Source organism: Olea europaea, chromosome 2 (genome assembly GCF_002742605.1).
Source record: "Olea europaea var. sylvestris chromosome 2, O_europaea_v1, whole genome shotgun sequence".
Taxonomy (NCBI): Eukaryota; Viridiplantae; Streptophyta; class Magnoliopsida; order Lamiales; family Oleaceae; genus Olea; species Olea europaea.
This window is the reverse complement of record NC_036238.1, coordinates 20343289-20366581: the sequence shown is the minus strand read 5'-3', so window position 1 is coordinate 20366581 and position 23293 is coordinate 20343289. Positions and strand designations below refer to the sequence as shown.

Genomic DNA, 23293 nt, shown 5'->3' with positions numbered 1-23293 from the left:
AAATCCTTACTCAAGCACAACAAAAATTTGTTGGAAATCTAACTCTCGTATGAGAAACCTTGTATGCCGTTTAGGTTGCATATGTAGAGTCAGTATGTTTGATACGTTAGATTGAACATACTTAATGCAAAGAGATGTGCGAGATACTTGTTTATTATTGTCTTGTCAATTTTACTTATCTAACATGCTTTTTGGTTTACTAAATAATTGGAGTATGAAATTCGTCACCATGTTTTCGGGTATCTTCCCCCAAGTTTTACATCAAATTTTGACTGCTCACAATGAATTATCCCATGGACCTTAGAATCTTGTAGATACGCATAAACATATGCAAAGTTAGTCAAACTCATCGGATCACCAACCATTGCCAAATGTTTTACCTTCTTCAACCATATTAGGACGCGTTTGCAGCAATCTGGCTGGTAGGTCCAACCTCCTCTTCCAAACCCCAAACCTTCTCCCTTCAAAATTCCCCCACAATCCACAATCTCATGCACTTTGGAGCTAGAAACAATGGCCTTATGCTTTCAAACTCCAAGACCAAGCCTCGAAGAAGATTCAGCTGTACTCTTCTCGAGGTCCGGCTCGCCTGAAGAGTCCGCCAGTCAGTCCTCTTCCTCACACCACTCCCCATTACAACACCACCAATCCAAATCTGTCAACAAATTACGTATAACCAATCTTTCCTACACTATACACCGAAATGCGTCAATATCCACGATTTTCCGTGGAAAGAGGAGGGATGAGCCGATCAACATTCTGAAATCGGTCTCTTTCACAGCAAGAAGTTCTGAGATTCTAGCTGTTGTTGGCCCAAGTGGCACCGGAAAGTCTACTCTCCTACGAGTTATTTCTGGAAGGGTAAGAAACAGAGACTTTGATCCGAAGAGTATTTCACTTAATGGTCATGCGATGTCTAGTCAAGCTCAGCTGAGGAAGATATGTGGATTTGTAACTCAAGAAGACACTTTACTTCCTCTGCTCACCGTTAAGGAAACACTGATGTTTAGTGCAAAGTTTAGGCTCAAAGAAATGAGTGACAGAGAGAGAGTAGACCGAGTCGAGGGCTTGATGCAAGAACTCGGCCTTGTTCACGTGGCGGATAGTTTCGTTGGGGATGAGGAAAACAGAGGGATTTCAGGTGGAGAAAAAAAGAGGGTATCGATTGGCGTAGACATGATTCACGATCCGCCTATTTTACTCCTCGACGAACCAACTTCAGGACTAGATAGCACTTCAGCTCTTCAAGTTATCATGTTGCTTTCCTCCATGGCTCAAGCTAAACAAAGAATCATAGTCTTGTCCATTCACCAGCCAAGCTACAGGATTCTTCAATACATATCCAATTTCTTGATCCTCTCTAATGGCTCTGTAGTCCATAATGGTTCACTTGAATCGTTGGAAGAAACTATTACAAGATTGGGATATACAATTCCAGTGCAAATAAATGCCCTGGAGTTTTCCATGGAAATTATTTCCAGGCTAGAAGAGTCGTACTCGAAAAATCTTGTCTCTGGTGAAAAAGACAAAGCACGAAAACAGGTTTCCTGTTTGATATGGAAAAATGAAGCCGATGTAGTTCAGGAATTACTCGTTGAAAGACAAACAGCAGGAGACACTTACTATTTGAGATTGTTTGAGATAATGGTGCTTTGTGTTAGATTTTGGAAGATAATCTATAGAACAAAGCAGTTGTTCTTGGCGCGAACATTGCAAGCCATTGTAGGAGGGTTCGGGTTAGGGAGCGTTTATATAAAAGTTAGGAACGACGAAAGTGGAGTTGCAGAACGTTTAGGTCTATTCGCTTTTAGTCTTAGCTTTCTTCTATCTTCAACAGTTGAAGCCCTTCCGATTTACCTTCAAGAACGACATGTTCTGATGAAAGAAGCATCGCGGGGAGCTTACAACACTTCCTCGTACCTAATTGCCAATACCATAATCTTCTTTCCCTTTCTATTCGTAGTGGCCATTCTTTTCTCTGTTCCATTATATTGGATAGTAGGACTTAATCCCTCGATTTCTGCTTTCATATTTTTCATGTTTGTGGTTTGGCTTATTGTATTGATGGCAAGTTCTTTGGTGCTGTTCTTGAGTGTTGTTTCTCCTGATTTCATCTCTGGGAATTCTCTGATTTGCACTGTTCTTGGTGCATTCTTTCTGTTTTCGGGCTACTTCATTCCGAAAGAGTTTATTCCGAAATACTGGCTTTTCATGTACTACGTATCGCTTTATAGGTATCCATTGGATTCCCTGCTTACGAATGAGTATTGGAACGAGAGACATTCGTGTCTCTCGAGAAATGGTGGTCAGTCGATATGTGTGCTTACAGGAGGGGATGTGTTGAAGAGTCGAGGACTTGACAAGGACACGAGGTGGGTAAATGTTGGAATAATGTTGGCGTTTTGCGTGTTTTATCGCGTTCTTTCTTGGATAATTCTTGCAAGGAGGGTGTCAAAAACAACCGTGTGAGATTGTAATATTTGAGAAAATGGTTCTTTCGAATGTAATGCAGATTCACATTATAGTTAGATGTGAAAACTCTTGTATATGAATCGTTGAAGAATCTCTCTTTCTTATATGAGACCCCCAGCTTTATATTGAACTCGTTTGGATGGTTTTTGATTTATGAATCTGCCAAGCTTATGTTTCAATTTTGAAGAGATTGCAGCTCCATTCTATTGTTCAATTAACAAATTGGCTTTGAAAGGAACATTAAAGTCTAGTTACACTATAAGTGACTATAAAATCGCCTAGATATCGTTAATATATCAGGTAATTCTCAAAAAAATATGCCTCACTTCAAATTTTGTACTCAATTTAAGTTAAAAAAAACAAAATCTGGTTTCGCAAAAGATGGGGATAGACGGGCCACGTGATAATTAATTAAGATTTAGACAGTTTTACATCTTCAAGAAGTGATTGTGCGACTATGATAGAATATTGAGAACTAACTCGCTACTTAAATGATAAATTGAAGATTCGTAATGCAATTTTAAGCTAGTAGTTGTCGTCACATCTCCTCAAATCAAAACCAACTTCTAATGCTACAATAAATATTATATAACATGAAATCTCAATAAATGAATTTTCGACAAATTAAAACATCGTTTAAATAATAAAAATTTATAGGTCCCAACTCAGATAAGCGTACTAAGATAATATTTTTATTTAAAATTCTTTAGTGCCCAACGAAAATATGAAATAAATGTTAGTTAAATACGTAAATTTGTAACGCATATTAGGAAATTTTTATTTTTTTCAATTCTATTTTTTTCTAAAAATATACATCTATAGACTACAATTGGTTGCTTTTTCTTTGTACTCAAACCAAACTCAATATTATCCTTTTTTTTTTAAATGCATATCCATATTTTTTATTTTATTTTATACGAAGTAATTATTTAAGGTTCCATATCCGTTTTTTGTAGAAATAGTTGGTAAAACAAAGCTATATCATTCTCAGTACGTGCATTCAGTACCCTTGGGTGGAGATTTTTGTGGATCCAATATTGGAATGGAAGTTTAGCAGAAAACAGGCAGAAACATTGGTTCAAACGGGCCTTTCTTGTGTAGAGGAAGCTACAAACAAGCGCCCAACAATGGCTATTACGCCTATGAATTATCACTCCATATTGGACCACCTTATTGGACTCGAGTCAAGCTCATTAGTGTTGAGCCCCAAAGCCGAGGCTCTAAGAAGCCTAGCCGAGGCACCACTGAGACCATAAAAAGTCCAGTCGAAGTGCTTATCACTTTGCTCACCTCATACTGGACTCGAACTTAGGCCTATTAACCAGCCTTGGCCCATTTCACATCATTTATCTATATATATGGATTCAATTCACAAGTTAAGATATGTTCTAAATACTCTAGCCAAATCCCCTATCTCTCTACTATTGCACTTTATATATCTATTTTCATCCGGCCGTTGACTTGACCGTCGGAGTGCAAACGGTCGCCGGACCTTTTTTCGTCCAGCCGCCTTTGCCTCTTGACGGGGTACTACATGTGCAAGTTTCGACGGGACGAAATTAGGGTGCCTGTTGGAGCCATTTTGGGTGGGGGGGAGGGGGGGTGAACAGATTGGCGCCGTCTGTGGGAATCGTTACATTAACCATGTTATACCACATATAAAATGCCATCGGAAAATTCCATTTTTCCGGTCAGTTCGCTACCAAAAAGAGGTCAAAACAACAACAACAAAATGAAAGAAAAAGGCTACTAGAATTGGGAAATTTCTTCAAAAATGACAACTACAGTTAAGGGAAGATAAATGATTTCAATAAACAAAACTTGTCGAAGGAAGAGGCATTGTTTTGCTCCATGGTCACAGCCATATTCACCCATTTTATTAGAAGAGACCAACACCAAATGGAACAGAAACCCAGCTGAAGGGAGAAGAAAAATTAAGGCAAGTCCCACCACAAAATATAGAATCTCTCCATAAAGCTTTGATGTACAAGGAAAAACAAATTGGATTTTTCGACATCCAACCATCTCCGTCGTTGCCGACTTTACTCGTCAAAACTGTGAAGCACCCATGGCCCACCATAGCTTCAGACGACAACTTTGCCAATCACCGAACAAAGCAACAACCACTATTTAGTCAGCCCCGCATTTCACCACATCCTACAAGGGTGTTGAGGCGGTCACCGGCACTCTCGATATCCCAAACTACTGCAATAACTGAACAAGTGACACCCATTATTGTTGAGGCAGCCGTAGCATTTTGTGGTCTGCAGTGAGGTCGCCCGACGATGGAAGGTCTCCGGTATTTATTTTCCTTTGTGCTTAGCATTAATTTGATGGAATTTGATTGAGGGAAGATGTGATGGTGGCGTGTTGGTTGGGTTAGAAATGGTCTCTCGGCCGACTTCTAAAGGCTATTTTGAATGGCAATTGGTACTCTCTCTGACCTACACAATTAATTTCATCCACTTCAAAATATTAAATTGTAGGTTAGTTGTTGGGCTTAATTGGATTTGGCCTAATGTTGTGTAAAGTTGGGCCCATATTATTCTTGTGATCCAAAGTGCTCTACCCGATTTATCCTTTTACATGGACCTTTTTTTTTTAACAGATTTGGCCCAGCGAATTCATGGTTTTAAGATACCTTTATTGGGTTCAGATTCTAGGTAATGCATTATTGGGCCAGCAAATTAATTTATCTTGGGCTTCATACCCTCCCTTTGGTCTACAATGTTTGGGCCCCATTGATGCTATAGTTGGTGCTATATTTTTCTTGGGCTGCTGTACTTTATTCCCAAGCCTACATCTATACTCCATAATTGGGCCTAGAGATTTATTTTATTTGGGCCATAATTTTTTAGCTTGAGTAAGTGGAATTGGGTCCAGAGTTTATTTTATGTTCTTTAGATCTTACTATACTAGCATGGATAATTAATAATGGAAATTACAAAATTCCTGACATTTGAAAATCATAGTGCAATAATCAAGTGAAAAGGTTTTTAATTCAAAATTCAGGTATTGATTTAATTATTAATATTAATAATAAAATATATCATACCAATCTAATTTGAAACCCTAAATTCAAATTCACGTCACTCCATCTTCTCTCCTTACTCTCTCACTCAACCTACACCGACGCCGCCTCCCACTGTCGGAGACCACCGCCCACATCAACAATGCACGCCGAACTCATAGCACCGCGCGACACCGCAACTAGCACAGGTGCCACGACGAGCGTTGGTTTCACGATGATCGTCGATGTCGTGGCTACTACAAAATCGTCAAACATTGATCTGAGTGCCGCTGTGAGCATTGAAGCTAGTGCTCGCTGAGGTGATGCGTGGCGCCGTCGTGGCTACGTTGTGCGGCAATGCTGGTTGACGATAGTGTAGCAGCGCTGCCATGACAGAAAAATGTTTGTTGATTTGTGTAATTTCAGTGTGTGTGGAAGTGTATTGGTGCGTTTGTTAGTTTTGGGAGTGGTGGTGGATGCGATGGTGGTGCCGGGTGGGTAGGATGGTAGGTTGGATTTCAACTTGAAAAAGTTGAAGAAGAGGTCGAATGAGTTCGAGAGTGAGTTGGGCGAGTTCGAACAGGTGTAAGAGTGAATCAGTGAGTTTCAGGTTGGGAAACTTGCACGAGTATGTTGAAGGGTGTGTGGTGGTTTGATGTTGCTTATGGTGGTGGTAATGGTGGTTTAGAGCTGCTACGGTTTTCAGCAGGGGCGACCTCAAAGTGTAGTGGTGATGGTGGTTTGGGATTTTTGTGGTTTTCAACAACGGCGACATTGGGGTGTGGTGGTGGTGTTGATGCTCCTTGTGGTGATGGTAGTGTGTGGTTGGATACGACGGTGGTGTGTGTACGCTGTGATTGCGGTGGTGTTGGTGGCACTATCGGTGTGTGGTGTTTGACCAATTGTGGTGCAGATGTAGATTGTGGTGTGTTGTGTTGTTATTGGTGGTGCTGGATCGAGCTCGGTGGTGTGGGTGTTTGGAATCTGTGACGAACTATAATTAAACTATGGTGATGGTGGCGAGCAATTGGCAGTGGACCAGTGGTGTTGGTGGCGGAGGTCTGTGACCAATTATTTGGTGTCTGTGACCAAGTATTTGGTAGATTGTGACCTAAAATTTTGATAACTTGTGATCGAAAAATAATATGTGACCAACAAATTTGAAAATATGTGACTAATAGAAAAACTGTAACCTATAATTTTCTGATCTGTGACCAACGAAATAAACTGTGACCTAAAAAACTTTTGATTTGTGACATCGAAATAATTTGTGACCAATTAATTTGATAATATGTGATCAATAAATAAATTGTGGCTTATAATTATGTATATGTGACCATTAATTATATAATTGTGATCTTGTTATATTTAGTTAATAAATATTTTTAATTAATTAACTAAGAAACCTGATTTTTGCATTTTGTAAACTTAAAACCTGGTTTGCGAAGTCTCCATACTTAAAGCAGGATTTGTGAATTTTTCCCTAATTAATATTTTTTGGGCTCACTACTTTTACTTGATCCAACTAATTTCAATAGGCTTGCTAGACACTATTCCCACTCCTATATCCATTTTCCACGAGACAATTTGTTTCCAGTGAGCTCCATTTTCGGGCAGCCACAACTAATTTTCAATGAAAAATTTATCAACTTTGACTGGCCTGTTGCTTCTATTTGATTTGATTGGAATTTAATTGGGCTAAAATTATTCCTTTCTTGCTCGATGCTAACTAAATTTTGGGTGATTCAAAAATGTCTGTCACTTGAGTTAATCACAGTAGCTGTGCTATTAAATGCTCAAATTCCTCCAAAGACGAGTCTGGTATTTCTTGTGTGATTTCTGCACTATATTGTGAAAATGGTGCGTGGTAATTTCATAGTTCAACACAATCACAAGCTACTAAAGAAATTAAAAATCACAACTATGCACACCAAGTATACAATGAAATTCTTAAGCTCGGATCCTTATTTAAAGGCCCTTTTGATCATCATCTATATTATTCAAGGCAAATTTTAAGACCTCACATATTCGAGGCTAAATTGTAAGACCTCACATTTTGAAGAATCCTTATTTAAAGGCCCTTTTGATCATCATCTATATTATTCAAGGCAAATTTTAAGACCTCACATATTCGAGGCTAAATTGTAAGACCTCACATTTTGAAGAAGAGCTGAGCTCTTGAATATTTTATTTATTGAAGATGAGCCCTAGCTTGTAGATTTTTTATTATATAAGACTGAATTTTATTAGTCCTCATTCCTTGAATAAAGGAAGAGGCGATATGTTATAAGTCATCGTTCCTTCAATAAAAAAAGAGGTACGTATATATATATATATATATATATATATTTTTTTTTGAAGTCTTTGTTCCTTGAATAAAGGACAAGGCAAATTGTCAGATGTGTTCACCCTTGTAAAAGGAGCATTTCCTGACCTATTCGCGGATGCTTATTCCCCGCCTCATTATCGTCGAGCCTAGCTCTAAGTCCTCGTCTATCCGAGACCAGCTTATAAGACTCCGATCTTTTGACACTTCACCAGATGTTTATCCCTGGCTTCGCGGGATGCTTATTCCTTGCCTCATTATCGTCGAGCCTAGCTCTAAGTCCTCGTCTATCCGAGGCCAGCTTATAAGACTCCGATCGTTTGACAATTCGTCAGATGTTTATCCCTGGTTTCACGGGATGTTTATTCCCCGCCTCATTATCGTCGAGCCTAGTTCTAAGTCCTCGTCTATCCGAGGCCAGCTTATAAGACTCCGATCGTTTGACACTTCGCCAAATGTTTATCCCTGACTTCGCGGGATGCTTATTTCCAGTCTCATTATCGTCGAGCCTAACTCTAAGTCCTCGTCTATCCGAGGCCAGCTTATAAGACTCGGATTGTTTGACACTTCGCCAGATGTTTATCCCTGGCTTCGCAGGATGCTTATTCCCCGCCTCATTATCGTCGAGTCTAGCTCTAAGTCCTCGTCTATCCGAGGCCAGCTTATAAGACCCGATCGTTTGACACTTCGCTAGATGTTTATCCCTGGCTTCGCGGGATGCTTATTCCCCGCCTCATTATCGTCGAGCCTAGCTCTAAATCCTCGTCTATCCGAGGCCAGCTTATAAGATTCGGATCGTTTGACACTTAGCAAGATGTTTATCCCTGGCTTCGCGGGATGCTTATTCCCCGCCTCATTATCGTTGAGCCTAGCTCTAAGTCCTCGTCTATCCGAGGCCAGCTTATAAGACTCGGATCATTTGACACTTCGCCAGATGTTTATCCCTGGCTTCGCGGGATGCCTATTCCCTGCCTCATTATCGTCGAGCCTAGCTCTAAGTCCTCGTCTATCCAAGGCCAGCTTATAAGTCTTCGAGAGTTCGACAGTTCGCCAGACGTTTATCCCTGGCTTCGCGAAATGTCTTTTCCTCGCACCTCACTATCATCGAGCTCAGTTTTAAACCCTCGTCTATCCGAGGCCAGCTTATAAGACTCTAATAGTTCGACTCTTCGCCAGACATATGTTCCCCGGCTTCGTGAGATGTCTTTTCCTTGCCTCACTATCGTTAAGCTTAGCTCTAAGTCCTCGTCGACCCGAGGCCAGCTTATAAGACTCCGATAGTTTGACATTTCATCAGAGGTTTATTCATGGCTCCATAAGATGAGTATCCTTCGCCTCACCAAATGCTGTCCACAGCTTGACAAAGCTTCAACCCACCTGAGGCAGAGTCCCTTGTGGATCATCGCCTCGATCATTGAGTTCTACCTTGAGCTTTACTGACCTTCAGCCATCTCCCGCATCGGTCGCAGATGAGCTCCCCACTCAGCTTTAAGAGTTTAGACACACTTGAGGTGGAGTCCCCTGTGGGTCATCGCCTCGGTCGCTGCGTTCCCCCTTGAGCTTACAAAGCTTTAGCCATCTCCCAGTGCGTCGTCCCCTATGGATCATCGCATCGGTGGCAAATGAGCTCCTCACTCAGCTTTACAAAGTTTAGACGCACCTGACGCGGAGTCCCCTGTAGGTCATCGTTTCGGTGGTTGCGTTCCCTCCTAAGCTTTACAAAGCTTTAGCCGTCTCCCAACACGTCGTCCCCTGTGGATTAGCGCACCGGTGGCAGATGAGCTCCTTCCTCAAGTAGCATTGAAGCTTCAGCGCCTCAATTGAAGATGTGTCCCAACCATCAGCTTCACAAACTTCAGCATCTCCCATGCGTTGTCCTATGAGTCAGTGCTTCGGTAGAGACAGTTGAACCTACAATCGCAGCAGCAACCATACACTCAGCTGATCTTAAAAAGTCAACGGCTGACATACATCAGCATGCTTCAGTATCAGTACAGCTACTCATATTCAAATCAGAGCATTGCCTCTGCATCCAGAGCATCGCCCCTATCGCCTATGCTACTTACATTCAGAGCATCGCCTCTACATCAACTTTATCAGTGCCTTATACTTCAAGTCCGACCCGTATATAAATATTCGGCTCAGACTTGGAGGGGCATATTACTGCTAGCATACACATCACATTACTGCTTCCAAGCATGAATGACATGACATATCACTGCTACCATGTCATACATTATTTTCATCACAGCCAGTACGTATGTCGTATTATCATCATTTTCATTTTATTGTCTACATCATGTTACTTGTTTCACTATAGCACTACTAATACACTAAGCTGTGCGAGCATATGATTTATTATAATGCATGACAGACCCTCTGCACATATCTTGGAGAAATGCGATATGTTACACCTTATGAGCATTTAAAGGGGCAAATGGACCCCAAATTTATTTGGTATATGTGCTGTGGATATATTGTATTGTATTACAGGATTGGTTTAGTCCATATTACAGAGGAGATGCTGTCGAAATTTTGAAAAAGTATACGCAGTATATCTTTCGAGGCAATTCGTAAGTCCTCGCTTATTCTGACACATTTTCTGAGGCAGTTCGTAAGTCCTCATTTATTGTAGTGACTCATATTTCTCGAGGCAATTCGTAAGTCCTCGCTTATTCGAGATCGATGCATATTTTCGAGACAATTCGTAAGCCCTCGCTTATTGGAGCTACCCATCTTTCTGAGGCAATCTGTAAAACCTCGCCTACTTGAGAATTTAGCTTTCAAGTCCGACCCGCATATAAATAACACGACTCGGACTTAGGGGACTACTGTTATGCCTATGAATTATCACTCCATATTGGGCCACCTTATTAGACCCGAGTCAGGTCCATTAGTGTTGGGCCCCAAAGCCGAGGCTCTAAGAAGTCTAGCCGAGGCGCCACTGAGGCCATAAAAAGCCCAGCCGAAGTGCCTATCACTTTGCTCACCTCATACTGGGCTCGAACTTAGGCCCATTAACCCGCCTTGGCCCATTTCACATCATTTCTCTATATATATGGATTCAATTCACAAGTTAAGGTATGTTCTAAATACTCTAGTCAAATCCCCCATCTCTCTACTATTGCACTCTATATATCTATTTTCATCCGGCCGTTGACTTGACCGTCGGAGTGCAAACGGTCGCCGGACCTTTTCTTCGTCCAGTCGCCTTTGCCTCTTGACGGGTACTACATGCACAAGTTTCGAGGGGACGAAGTTAGGGTGTCTGTTGGAGCCATTTTTGGGGGGTCAACAATGGCTTCCGTGGTTCAAACTCTTCTGGAATCGGAAGATGATACAGAACCTTGTAATTGCATTTTTTAGCTCTAAAATTATGCTCTTCTTTCTACATTTTTTCTTTGTCATCGAAATTGTAATCAGAATTTCCTTGTCTTGGTGGCTAATGTGAACTCAATTTTATTTTATTTTTTCTGCCATTTAGGTGAATAGATTATCGAATCCTAACACACAAATTATTGCAGCAAAATAAATATATATATTTTTTTCTCGTCTTTGAGTGACTAAGGAGAAATAATGTGAACTCAGAATAGGACTGAAAAATTTTGCTTCACCAGAAAAATACTCCATCAATAGCAGTATGAAATTGATAACATTGTCACCATACGGAATAGAAGATTCAAATTTTCCACAGAATTTCCAAATTTCACAACTCTTTGACTTTGGACCACTTCTAAATTTCTGGTTATTTAATTGGTTAGACGGTTCATTGAGAAAAAATATCGCCAGGCTCAGAATGTTACACATTTTGCTTCGAGGGCTTGAGCTTCTCTGATAGAAAAATATCTATAATTTTTGTGGAGCATCAGCAAGAATATGTCAATGTAAAGAGAAATCAAGAAAATCTAGAAAAGCTACATATTTGTCGTAGTACAGTTGTTATATCGTGACACTTTATTTAAAAGTAACGTGGCATATTATGATCAAGCCGTTGCAAAGTGACATAGTGAACCACGCGCTGAAATGACCGAGCTCATCCAGACCAAATCCACCACAAGAGTCGCCCAAACTCCAGGGCTCGAGCACATGATTAGAAATGTGTTAATACTTGCAAGGAACCCCACCATTCCCGATTCGGTTTTCATAGCTTTGCTCCTCAAAGAGGAAAGCACTACACATCCTATGAGATGTAAACTGACAAACATACTAAACACTCTACAACCAACTTATTCATCAATTTGGAACTATGAAAAGACCAAGTCAGTTTAATTGCTGGACACCCTTAACAACTGTCCTATTCAACTAAGGCCATGTTTGATTGGCAAATCTTTTCCATGGAAAATGGATTTTATTTTCCCATTTTCAAGTGTTTGATATGGTTTTTTTCCATGGAATTGAAGTTCCATTTTTTCTTGGACCTTAGAATTTTCTAGCTTCTTAGGTATTGGTAGGAATTGATTTTCTCGGTTACTGTAGGAAATATGTAATTTTTTTTTCTTTTTTTCTTTTTGTTGTCAAAGTTCACAAATTCTAAGAATTATTGTAAAAAAATATTTCTCTTTAATTGACAATTTTCAAATAAAACAAAGCCAAACGAACATCAAAATATAGATGATTTTCTTGAATTTTTTATTTTTAAATTTTTTTAAATTTTTTTGCAGTGGAAACAAATTTCATTCCCAATACCAGTAAATTCTATACATTTAATTGATAATTTTTATATAAAACAAAGTCAAACAAACACCAAAAAATACTTTTATTTCAACATTTTCCACGTGGAAAATTATGCCAATCAAACACGATAATTTACAATTCCCAAGAAAACAATTTCCCATCAATTCAATTCCCTGAAATTCGTTTTCTTTCCACCCAAATTTCACTTTTGCAATCAAACGAAACCTAATAAGAATTGAAAGTCCGGTTAAATGGCAAATGTGTAAATAAACATTATTGTCTAGCTAAAGTCATGTTTGACCTAGTCACTGTCTATATATACAAGATCAGACATAAATGTGCGGTGTGCGGTAAGTAATCCTTTAAATTAAGTTAGAACTTTGCCAAATTCTCTTATGGCTATCGGCTTTTGGAATTTTTGTCTGACTAATTGACTGACCTTGTTGACTCGAAGATTCCTTCTTCTTCTTCTTCTCCCTACTCGATTTCACCCGTCCTCTTAAAAGCAAGCTCGAACTCAGTCCCATTAATCTGAGAAGGCTGCTCGTTTGCCCTAGGCCTTGGCCTCATTTGACTACAAGACTTGTCACTCAAGGTTTGACTCCAAAAAACTTAATTAGATTTTTTGTGGAGGTAAGAAATCAAAATATTTAAAGAAAGCATTTACACATGTTCAATGTCCCCAAAATATTATTTTGCATATTCCTCATTATAAAGCACCAATATTGCCCTAAAAATCAGAAAATAAACACATCAAACAGAGCATAAAAAATCTAAAAGAACATTACCACTGAAAATGTTGGAAGGAAAAGCAATAGTTCGCGAAACAGACATGCCAGATACAATGAAGAGCCGAGCTATGGAGTTGGCTTATCAAGCTCTGGATCTACATGAAGTTGCTGATTATCAATCCATTGCTCATTATATTAAACAGGTATTTATTATCGTCTAAAACTCACAGTATTGGATATGACTGCATGAAGTTCTCGTTTAATGTTCATACAAACTCGTTAATTTTGTCACCATTGAGCAATGAAACAGCCCAAAACTGTTGGGATTTGGGTTCCTTCCCAGAAGATTAATATGTTAAGAAAAGTAGCTCAATTCCTTCATAAACTGAGGACCATCCCCTTGTCTAGTAGGTGTGGAACTTCCGAACTTGTGTTTTCACTTTACCAACAAGACAAAATAATCACAATGGGCTTATAACTACCACTTCCCATTAAGCTTTATAAGCATATTAGGCACTTTCTCAATACAGGCTCGGATCCTCACCGTGGATGAGGAGACCTGGAGCTACCTTCAGTTTTGTTAAATCAATCATGGACTACGACAACTATTTTTGAATCTCGTATAGTTCTTGAGAGACCTACTTTGTAGTGAGAATTTTGAGTCGAGGATAGTAATTGAACTATCAGAATTGATCTACCCACAGGAGGCAAGATAAAAATTATCCACTAATCAACAGTGAAAAGTTTTTATCTTGTCCACTGGAGGCAAGGAATCAGGCCTTATTGAACTGTCATAATAATAAGATGCTTTGTGTTGTACAGAATTTTGATAAATGCTATGGACCAGCATGGCATTGTGTGGTTGGCACAGACTTCGGTTCTTGCATCACACATTTATGTGGAAGCTTCATTTTCTTCCGGGTGGAGATGATGGAATTTCTTGTATTCAAAGATGGGAAAGATGCGTCCCAAAGCAAGGAAGAAGCTGTAGGAGTTCTGCACAAAACTGCCTAATATGTACAATTCATAATCTGTTTAACAGTTATTTTTTCAACTATTCTCTGTTGAAGGCCTGTATTAAATACCCCAATAAAATTCTAGGGGCATCTTGGTACTGCCATGTTTGTTTCTACCTGGAAGTATTACCTCAGATTTTGCCTTGCACTCCCCACTTCATTGGCATTTGCTATGCAGGATTAGTAACATCACCATCTCATAAAAAACTTATAAATAGTACAGCGCCTTCTTTATAATTCAAGGAATAAAATCAGTACAGGCACAATTTGAATGGGAAACAGAAAGAGGCAACAAAAATTTATCATGATAAAAGTGATCAATGATAAAAATGACCTAGAACAATAAAAATAACAAAAACATATTACGAGTGATAAAACTGACGCGAGACAAGATGATATCAAGTAAGCCTATACATCGAAAAAAAATTCATGGTAGCCACCTTAAAATTTACCACCGCATAATTTTTCAAGAACACGAGGAAAATTTGCATACTAATTCTAATTGCCTTGTATTTTAACCAAAACTGATCCTTACTGCACATCCTAGCTTGGTGAAACAAGGGTTACAAACTTCATGGAGGAAGATCCTTAACTAGATGCAAAGATTAAGAACTAAAAGGCCCTTGTGACAGTAGTGTCTTCAGTGTTTCATACGTCATGAAAGCTATCCCGACACTTGGAACAACCTTATAGTATTCAGGCATAATACCTCTGTACAGACCATGCAAGCCTTCCGCACGGATAATGTGCCTAAATGTCCCGAACAACCCAGTATTGTACACTCGGGCCCTACCAGCAGCCCCTTCCAGTTGCATTCTTCGCCTCACAAGATCCAAAGGGAATGTTGCTGCAATGCATCATGCATAAACAAACAAAAGTTTCATATAATGCTTTCTTGTGGGGCAACCAATTATATTAGATCCTAATTTACAGTGATGTTTTATAACACTTTCCTCTGTGCATGTACAGAGCTTGCCAACATTATACAACCAAATTGGGTTCAAAATTCACCTCAACCAGTATCCAAGTATTCTTGAGACTCCCTAATGATAAACAGTAATTTCAGACACCAAGATCAGAAACGTGTTAAAATAAACTACGTAAACCGATAAGAGTTACAATTGAACTCTAAAATTCCAAATCGGGAAACAGTACCAGTGTAATTAGTCCACGAAATTCTTAACAGGGTGAACATGTAAATAAAAGAATAAGGATATCTTTCTAGATATAGAGCTTGTTTGGTACAGCTTACAAGCCAATTAAAATCAATTTTTTGACCATTATTTCATTATTCCAACCGTCATTTTTTAATTCTTCTCTCACACACGTAGGACCCACTTTATCTCTAACGATCAAAAAATCAATTATCAAAATCTCTATCAAACAAGCACATAGGATATATTATAAGATCGGAAAAATTGAAACGCAGTCCCCAATCTTTCAATATAGTTATACAAGTAGTCTTCGGGGACTGTAACCATCCAATTTAAGTTAAATGGACAATTCTACCCTTATTTTCATTAAAAGATAAACAAAATAAAAAATATTTACCGCCCTCGAATAAACCAGGGAGATGCGCTCGGAAATCCTTCAACATATACCCCCTCAGTCATGTGGTAATAGAACGCAAATATACTAGGAAGAGGGACTGGGTCCAAAACCAAAGGAAACTGCCGACCAATGCCAGGTGAGTCTGAATTTATGATGATAGGGGTGGGGGACGGGAAACTGGGAGTGCAACAAGCCAAAATTAGGGGCGGAGATGAGAGCAGCAAATGGTAATACGGTTTACTGAGAGGCAGGGCTGGTTTGTTGCAGGGGAATGGTGCATTATCAAAATAGCGATCTAGATCATAAGATCGCACGACCTACAATCCGAAAAAAGTAAAACGATCCAGATGGTATACATAGCCCTTGTTTGAGCCACATTATTTTCCTAAAAATGCATTTTTGAATAGTGTATTGATGGAAAATGTGTTTTTTTTTTAAAAAGGAAAAATTTTGGATTTGCAAGTAATATTATTTTATTGAAAAATGTGTAGTTGAAATGATGTCAAATCACTGTTTAAAAATGCATTTTTAAATTTTAAAAGAATGTGGGTCATACAGGCATAAATGCAATTCACTAGGATTGCTAAAAGAATCGTTTTTAATCCAATCCATAGGAATCAATAGAAAAGGCTAATCCCATATGATACACCAGATCCGGCTCGAACTAAGGTCGGTTTTTGGGGTTAGCTCACTCTAGGGGATCGCATGCGTTTCGACGATATCTCTTATGATTGATGATTGGATAACAGAAAATGAGGATAGAGTTCTTCCACAACAATGCAATTATTTGGATGTTCATGATATATCTACATGAAAGAGAAGCTTGGAAATACCCTTTTTAGCATCATGTCTGAATTGTTATTTTGACAAAAATCCTTGTTGTACACAGCAGTTGAATTTTTTTATTTTAATTTTTTTATTGTTTGTCTTATAGTTGTGAATTTGTTCTTAGAACTTCTATTTTTATATTTTTCAATATTTCCGATCATTCTTTAGGAGGATCTTACAGTCCTCGATCCGATCCTCAAGGCCCCTCCACCGACAAGATCCTATTTAAGATCCAAACAACCTTGGGTGGGTTCGCGAAGGTTCTTGTCTTTTCCCTTTTCCTTTCATGTTTTCTTTTCTTTCTATTTCCTCTTTAATTTTAAAAAAATAATAATAAATTAATTGAGGAGCAAGTCACTACAAGCACTAAAAAATGGGGACAAATGCTGCAATTTTTCCAAAAAATATACATTTCAGATAGTACAGCACAATCACCTGTTGATGATGCGATGCCTGAAAGGCTGCCACAAGCAAGGCTGACTGCTACAACAGAATCATTGGGCCTGATAGAGATCAAATTGTCATTCTCAAGAATAATGAGGATTAGGACATAAACTAGAATATTAAATAAAGGATACATCAGCCTCTCAACAACTATGTCCTCACCTTTGGGAATGCCAATAGAATCTCAAACTTTCGTAAACAGAAAAGCTAATCGCTATACTGGGTCCAACGCCCTGCAACCACCCAAAAAAAAATAATATATAAAAAAATAAAACCGGGGATGCAAAGAAGCAAAGGAAGGGATGAAGATATATACCAATAATGTTGCTCCGAGTCCTTTGTACAAGCCAAAGAAACCTTCATCTTTGCATATGGTATGAAGCGCATGCCAGATGCCCCGGTAATATATTGTATTCCTCTAAAAAGTTTCCAAACTAACTGAGTTCAGCCTCAGTATTAAAACAAAAATTCAAAAAATAAATTATTGGAATAACATGGATAACTGAGGTAAACGAGAGATATCCCCCAAAAGCAGCTGACCATAGAAAACAAAAGTGTAAAGAGGCAAGGTAGGCCGCCAATGAAGACACAGAGTAGCTAGCAACCTGTTTTCATTTGAAATTTTATATGCATGTTATCTTTGCTCGTTGTCCTACAATTTATATCAGGTTTTCCTCTTAACTTATTTCTTCAAGGTAGGCAGGGTTTTTCGGTCTGCATGTGCACATCCGCTGGCTGTGGCAGACTGGTTGGCAGCGTGGGTGAGGGAGTGGATTGATTCTATTAATGTAAATGGGCAAAAAAGAACTATAATTCTATTAACAGGGGCTGAAAAGAAATCCCACCTCTATATTAAAAAATACAAAGACAATGATAAAGAGTGGATTTATAATGTAAAAAACATACACATTATTACTGTACCTGTGCAGCAAGCCGTGTCCTGACGAGATCCAGTGGATATGTAGCAGAAGCAGCTGTCATTCCCGCCAAACCACCACCAACAAAATGCACAAAAACATCTGCACTTGCATTTTCCCCATAACCATCAAGTCCTGGAATAGATTTTAAAACCTGAAAAGATTCTAGAATCGGTAACCAAGGTAATACGCAACCTGCAAAGCAGCAAACTAAACATGTTTTAAGGAATTAAAACTGTAATCCTAATCTCACAAAACTCACATTCTTGTAGCGTTCATAAGCATAGAAGCTGATCGAAGAATATGGAAGCCGGTGAGCAATTGTAACCAAATTCCCTTTCCAGAAAGCTCTAAAGCCTTCCTCATTGACAATACGTAGGGCCTCACGCCATATGTTAGGCTTTACTGAAACATCAGAGTGCATACCTTGTACCTAAAGCCGAGCCAGCGAGTAATTTTCAAATTAATAAAAAAAAAACATATAATGGGGAGAGATAAACGACCAAATAGCTAATATTTAGCTACCAACGCTATAATAAGATAAAGGATAGCAAGTACAGAGAACTTTTTACTGAGGTAACAAATCGCTAAAATTCAAATTTTTAACATGGTAGTGAAAATTATATGGTTCTATATTCCCTGACATCAAAACCATTTTGGACACCCATATCTGCACTTTCAAATTTTAATATACCTATTAATATTGCAAGAAATTCATATCTTTAAGGCCCCAAACACTATTCTGCCCAAATATGTTTGAACAGATACACATCAATTCCTTCAAACTATTGGGAGATCCGTAGGGAGCTCCTTTTTCCTTCTTTTTTTCATTTTGTTCATATCATTCTGCAATTAGAAACATCCACCCATAAAAACCTCAATTAAATAGTAAACAATCACCTTCCAATGCCTTGCCCATTTGGGCCAAGAAAATGGATGAATTGATAAGGCAAGTAAATAGCAAATTTATTTGCCCATGCGTTCACATGGCTGAACTTTACAGAGACAAAAACAAAATTGCTTCTACCATGCATACGCACGGGTTAAAAACTAGCCACTGAGGTCTGGTTTGTTATTGGTGGCTTTTCATGAATCAATTGGAGCCTTTTTGTGACGTATTGATTGAAAACTATATATAGGAAATAGTTTTCATTTCTAAACACAATTTGATACAAGTTATCATAATTCATTTCATATTTTGAAAGAGATTTCCCAATTCTCATATACATATTCAAATCACTATTTTGTGTTCTTATTCTTTAAAGAGTTTTTCACTTCATTGCACAATGCAAAACTCTAAAAGGCTTGTCATATCCTCTAAACTATTTGCAGAAAATCTTAAAAGAAATTCGAGAGAGGCAAATATCGTTTTCAGGAAAGCATATTATAAACGTATTTCAGGCCTTATTTTTTTATTCGTGTTTTAATCTCTTTTTTTCTCCTCTTCAATTTTCCAACAATCAATTATCCCTATAATTAGTACCTTAAGGAGATAAGGAAAAAGAAAGAGAAACCACAACACCTGAAAGAGAATGGTGAGGCGAGCTAGAGGAGCGGTGCAGGTTTTACTGAAAGCTCCGGCGATGCCACCGGCAAGGAGTTGAGGAACAGTTCCTATCTGCGTAACAGGCTGCTGCTGCCGTTTCGGCCGCGAATGTTGATGGTGTATTAACTTCCTGGTAGATGTACCACCATCCACAACCCCTCCATGCGCCGACATCCCAACTCTAGCTTCCATTTATCGAATTTTCCCCCAAAAAAAATTCAGAGGTGAAACCAAATTATTGATTCAAGGAGCGTGGGAATTGAAAAAAAGTAATGCTTTAAATTTCTTTTTTGATTTCTTTGCCGGGTTGTTGTAATAAACCCTAGAGAAAACCTAACAAGGGAGTGATCCGAATTTGCGGAATATTATTTTACATATTTCTCATGTTTTGTTGGTGTTATTGAGAATTGGAGTAAACCTTTTCCGCCAAGAAAAGATGCAAACTTCGCAGAAAAGAGAATTAGCGGAATCTGGTGTGATTCACGATGTCGCTACAAAAGCCCAAACTATACATGTGGGCCAAGAATTAAAGCCCAAGATTTATAGGGTCCCACCAATATTTTTATAAATTAGCAACATAAAACAAACCAGCATGATTGGTTAAGCTTATAAAAAAATATTTATACACACTTTTAACTAACTTTTTATTTTTAAGCATATTTCAGTAACTTTTTATTTTAAGAACAAGTACTTTACTCGTTTTTACTTTAATTAATTATTTGTTTAAAAAGTGATTTTTTTAAGCTTGGCCTAACAAGCTCATATATAGTTTCTTTTAAGGGTAATTGGCGCAAAACGTTCCTACTTTTCAAGATTATTGTGGAAAACGTCCCTACTTTTCAAGATGATTGTGGAAAACGTCCCTACTTTTCAAGATGATTGTTGAAAATGTCTATACCTTTCATTTTTTGACATTTTTACCCTTATTTCAACCTTTCATTGCACTGAAAACCCTTTTCATTGTTTTGAATCGTAAAATGACCAATATACACTCATATTTAAATAAAACAATAAAGAAAATAAAATAAAAATAAAGAACAAATTGCAAAAATAGGCCCAAACTTTTTAAAAAGTGCAAATTAGCCCAAAAATCTTATTAAACCATTAAAAATGAAAAAAAAAAGCAAAAAAAATAAATTCTCTCTCTCCTCTCCCCTCCACCTCCGATGATGATTGAAAGCAAATTATTTATGTTATTGAAAATAAGGAAAAAAAATCAAACAAGTATTACTGTAATATCATATGAAATCAATGATAATTAATTGCGTCCAACTGCATAAATACATAGCTCCAGCCACATTCACGAAAGTCTCTGAAAAATCCGAATTATATTGCGTTTCAGATTTTTCTAGGGTTTCGTCTATTCCTCAACAAAGCCACAAGAATTACTCTGGCTCATCCTGATGCGGGGCAGCCTTTCTGCCTAGTAACCGCCCTGCTGACCCAATTAATCGCTATTCCTCACCCATAGCCAACCTAGAGTCGCTACTTCAGATTAAATTGACAAGCCTGGAGCCTCGATTTCACAGAATCATTCTCCAATGATTCGTTTCTTGATTTTTGGAACCAGAATTTTTGATCCTTGGGTGATGTACGACGAACTAAGTACTCCATTAGTTCTTGCTCAAGATTAATAGGTCTGAAAAGTAAACTAAACATATTAAATATTGATGTTTCTACCCTTACAAGGGATGGAATCATAGCATAGACTTGGATAATTCCATTTTGAGATGGTTGAAAAAACCCCTCTTTTCAATGCGCGGACTTTCTCAATGCATATTTCCATAGACAATGTTATTTGATCTTTATGGATGATAAATATTTCTTAGCACATGGATTGTGAATCCAAAAAAAAAAAAAAAAAATTAATTAATTTTTCCGTAAGCATTGTTTAAAATTGCCGAAAACTTATGGAATTGTTATGTGTATAAATGATTTTCAGATTTTTGTGTTGTTTTTGCTGTTTGTAGGAATTATTGGAGTTGGACAACAATTGTGATTTCTAGGGATTATTCATAAAGTTTGAATCTTGTTAATGTAAATATGAGTTTCTGGGGATTATAGGAGGTGGTGGGGAGAGGAGATAGCTTTTTTTTTTTCCTTTTTTTTTAATGGTTTAATAAGATTTTTGGACTGATTTGAACTTTTAAAAAGTTTGGGCCTATTGTTGCAATTTGTTCTTTATTTTTCTTTTCTTTTCTTTATTGTTTTATTTAAATATGATGGTATATTGGTCATTTTACGTTTCAAAACAATGAAAAGGACTTTCAGCACAACGAAAGATTGAAATAAGGGCAAAAATGCCAAAAAAATAAAAGGTTAAGACGTTTTGCGCCAATTACCCTTTCTTTTAACCATGTGTTTGTGAATGTAAATTTAGTTGCTGAGCAGATATCCAATATATTAGCAACAAAGTCTAAATTTATGTTTACTATTGTATATGACGAGAAATAAATAATGTGGTTGATTGGTTAGCAAATCTGAACTACCAAAAAAGAAAAAAAGAAAAAATGTTCCTTCGCCATCACAAAATGGACTAGTATTGCCTAATTAGAGCGTGTTTTGTCATTGGTCAGTCATTTTTTGTGCTGCCTTCTATTGATTCGTTTATTGGAAAAGAAATGTGTGTAGCTTCGATTAAAAATAAAAAATAAAATTCCTTAAGTGCACACTAATATACTAGGGTGGAGAGAAAAACCAAATCTCTCGTTCAAACCCTGTTTAGTAAAGATTTCCCTTATTCAAACTCAAGTGGTTCTATATTGATGATTATCAATCTATATAGCAATGGATCATTGTCACATTATTCAATATAATTGGAACGTATACATATTCATTTGACAGTATGACAGTGATCTTACTAATATATAAACTAGTAATCTTCTTCGTAAAGGATAATCGCATTATTCTTCAAAGTTAGGTAATTGATTGAAAATTCTTCATTGTCCTAGCTTTAAAAAAAAAAAGGCGGAATGTGCTAAATATATTGCAAGTATTTTAATTATGTTTAATCTTTAGCATAGATAATGATTTTGTTGTCCCTATCAATGTCGAAATCGTTGAATCGACGAGTTCGCCGCCTTCAATTAAAACGTGTCTTGGGGATTAGAGAAGTATGAGATCAACTCTTAGGCTTATATTCAAATATTCAAGAATGCCATTTTGTTTGCTTGGTGCAATGATATTGACGAGTTCTCCATCAAACTACTTTAAACCAAACCTTGGGCCTTAATTACTTGGCCCATTCTGGATAGAGACTACTTTAAAAATTATTGGCCCACAAATATTCATTTAGGCTAATTAGTTTCATTGGATTCGACGAGTCCAATAATAAATACTAAGGGTGTGTATGATAGGGTGGAATTGGAATTGGATTTTTCAACTTTAGGTATTTGATACATTTTTTTTTCCATGGAATTCGAATTCTTGGTTTTTAGGGTATATGGTGGGAAATTAATTTTCCTACCTACTGTAGCATTTTTTTTTTTATTTTTTTTTTTTAGTAATGGAAACAAATTCTAAGAGTTATTGTAAAAAAAAATATTTCCCTTTAAATGGCAATCTTAATGTACAAAGTCAAACGAACACCAAAAGATAGATTATTTTCTTGAAATTTTTGAATTTTTTTTTTGCTGGCAATGGAAACAAATTTCATCCCCAATACTAGTAAAAGTTATCCCTTTAATTGACAATTTTCATATAAAACAAAATCAAGCGAACACCAAAAAATACTTTTATTTCAACATTTTTCACGTGAAAAATTATACCAATTAAACAC

At 37.6% G+C, this 23293-nt stretch overlaps 3 protein-coding genes across 4 annotated transcripts; 2 read left to right on the top strand and 1 right to left on the bottom strand.

The window, feature by feature from the left end:
- The first annotated feature begins 395 nt into the window (after window positions 1-395).
- On the top strand, window positions 396-2596 carry LOC111365868 (ABC transporter G family member 23). Its single transcript, XM_022986376.1, has one exon. It carries the CDS (start codon window positions 514-516, stop codon window positions 2467-2469), a length of 1956 nt encoding a protein of 651 aa, XP_022842144.1. The 5' UTR covers window positions 396-513; the 3' UTR covers window positions 2470-2596.
- A 10243-nt stretch (window positions 2597-12839) lies between these two features.
- On the top strand, window positions 12840-14484 carry LOC111365862 (dynein light chain 1, cytoplasmic-like). Of its 2 annotated transcripts, none has more exons than XM_022986369.1 (2): window positions 12840-13416; window positions 14061-14484. In XM_022986369.1, the coding sequence occupies exons 1-2, from the start codon at window positions 13373-13375 to the stop codon at window positions 14464-14466; spliced, it is 450 nt and encodes a 149-aa protein (XP_022842137.1). In that variant the 5' UTR covers window positions 12840-13372; the 3' UTR covers window positions 14467-14484. The 2 variants fall into 2 exon arrangements, with proteins under 2 accessions (XP_022842137.1, XP_022842140.1); XM_022986372.1 differs by having other exon boundaries at window positions 12844-13416; window positions 14036-14377.
- Window positions 14485-14564: 80 nt separating this feature from the next.
- Window positions 14565-19983, bottom strand: LOC111365856 (mitochondrial substrate carrier family protein B-like). Its single transcript, XM_022986366.1, has 7 exons — window positions 19492-19983; window positions 18232-18402; window positions 17974-18123; window positions 17369-17470; window positions 17215-17285; window positions 17044-17111; window positions 14565-15076 (listed from the first exon to the last, which is right to left on the bottom strand). Exons 1-7 carry the CDS (start codon window positions 19705-19707, stop codon window positions 14835-14837), a joined length of 1020 nt encoding a protein of 339 aa, XP_022842134.1. The 5' UTR covers window positions 19708-19983; the 3' UTR covers window positions 14565-14834.
- Window positions 19984-23293: the final 3310 nt, after the last annotated feature.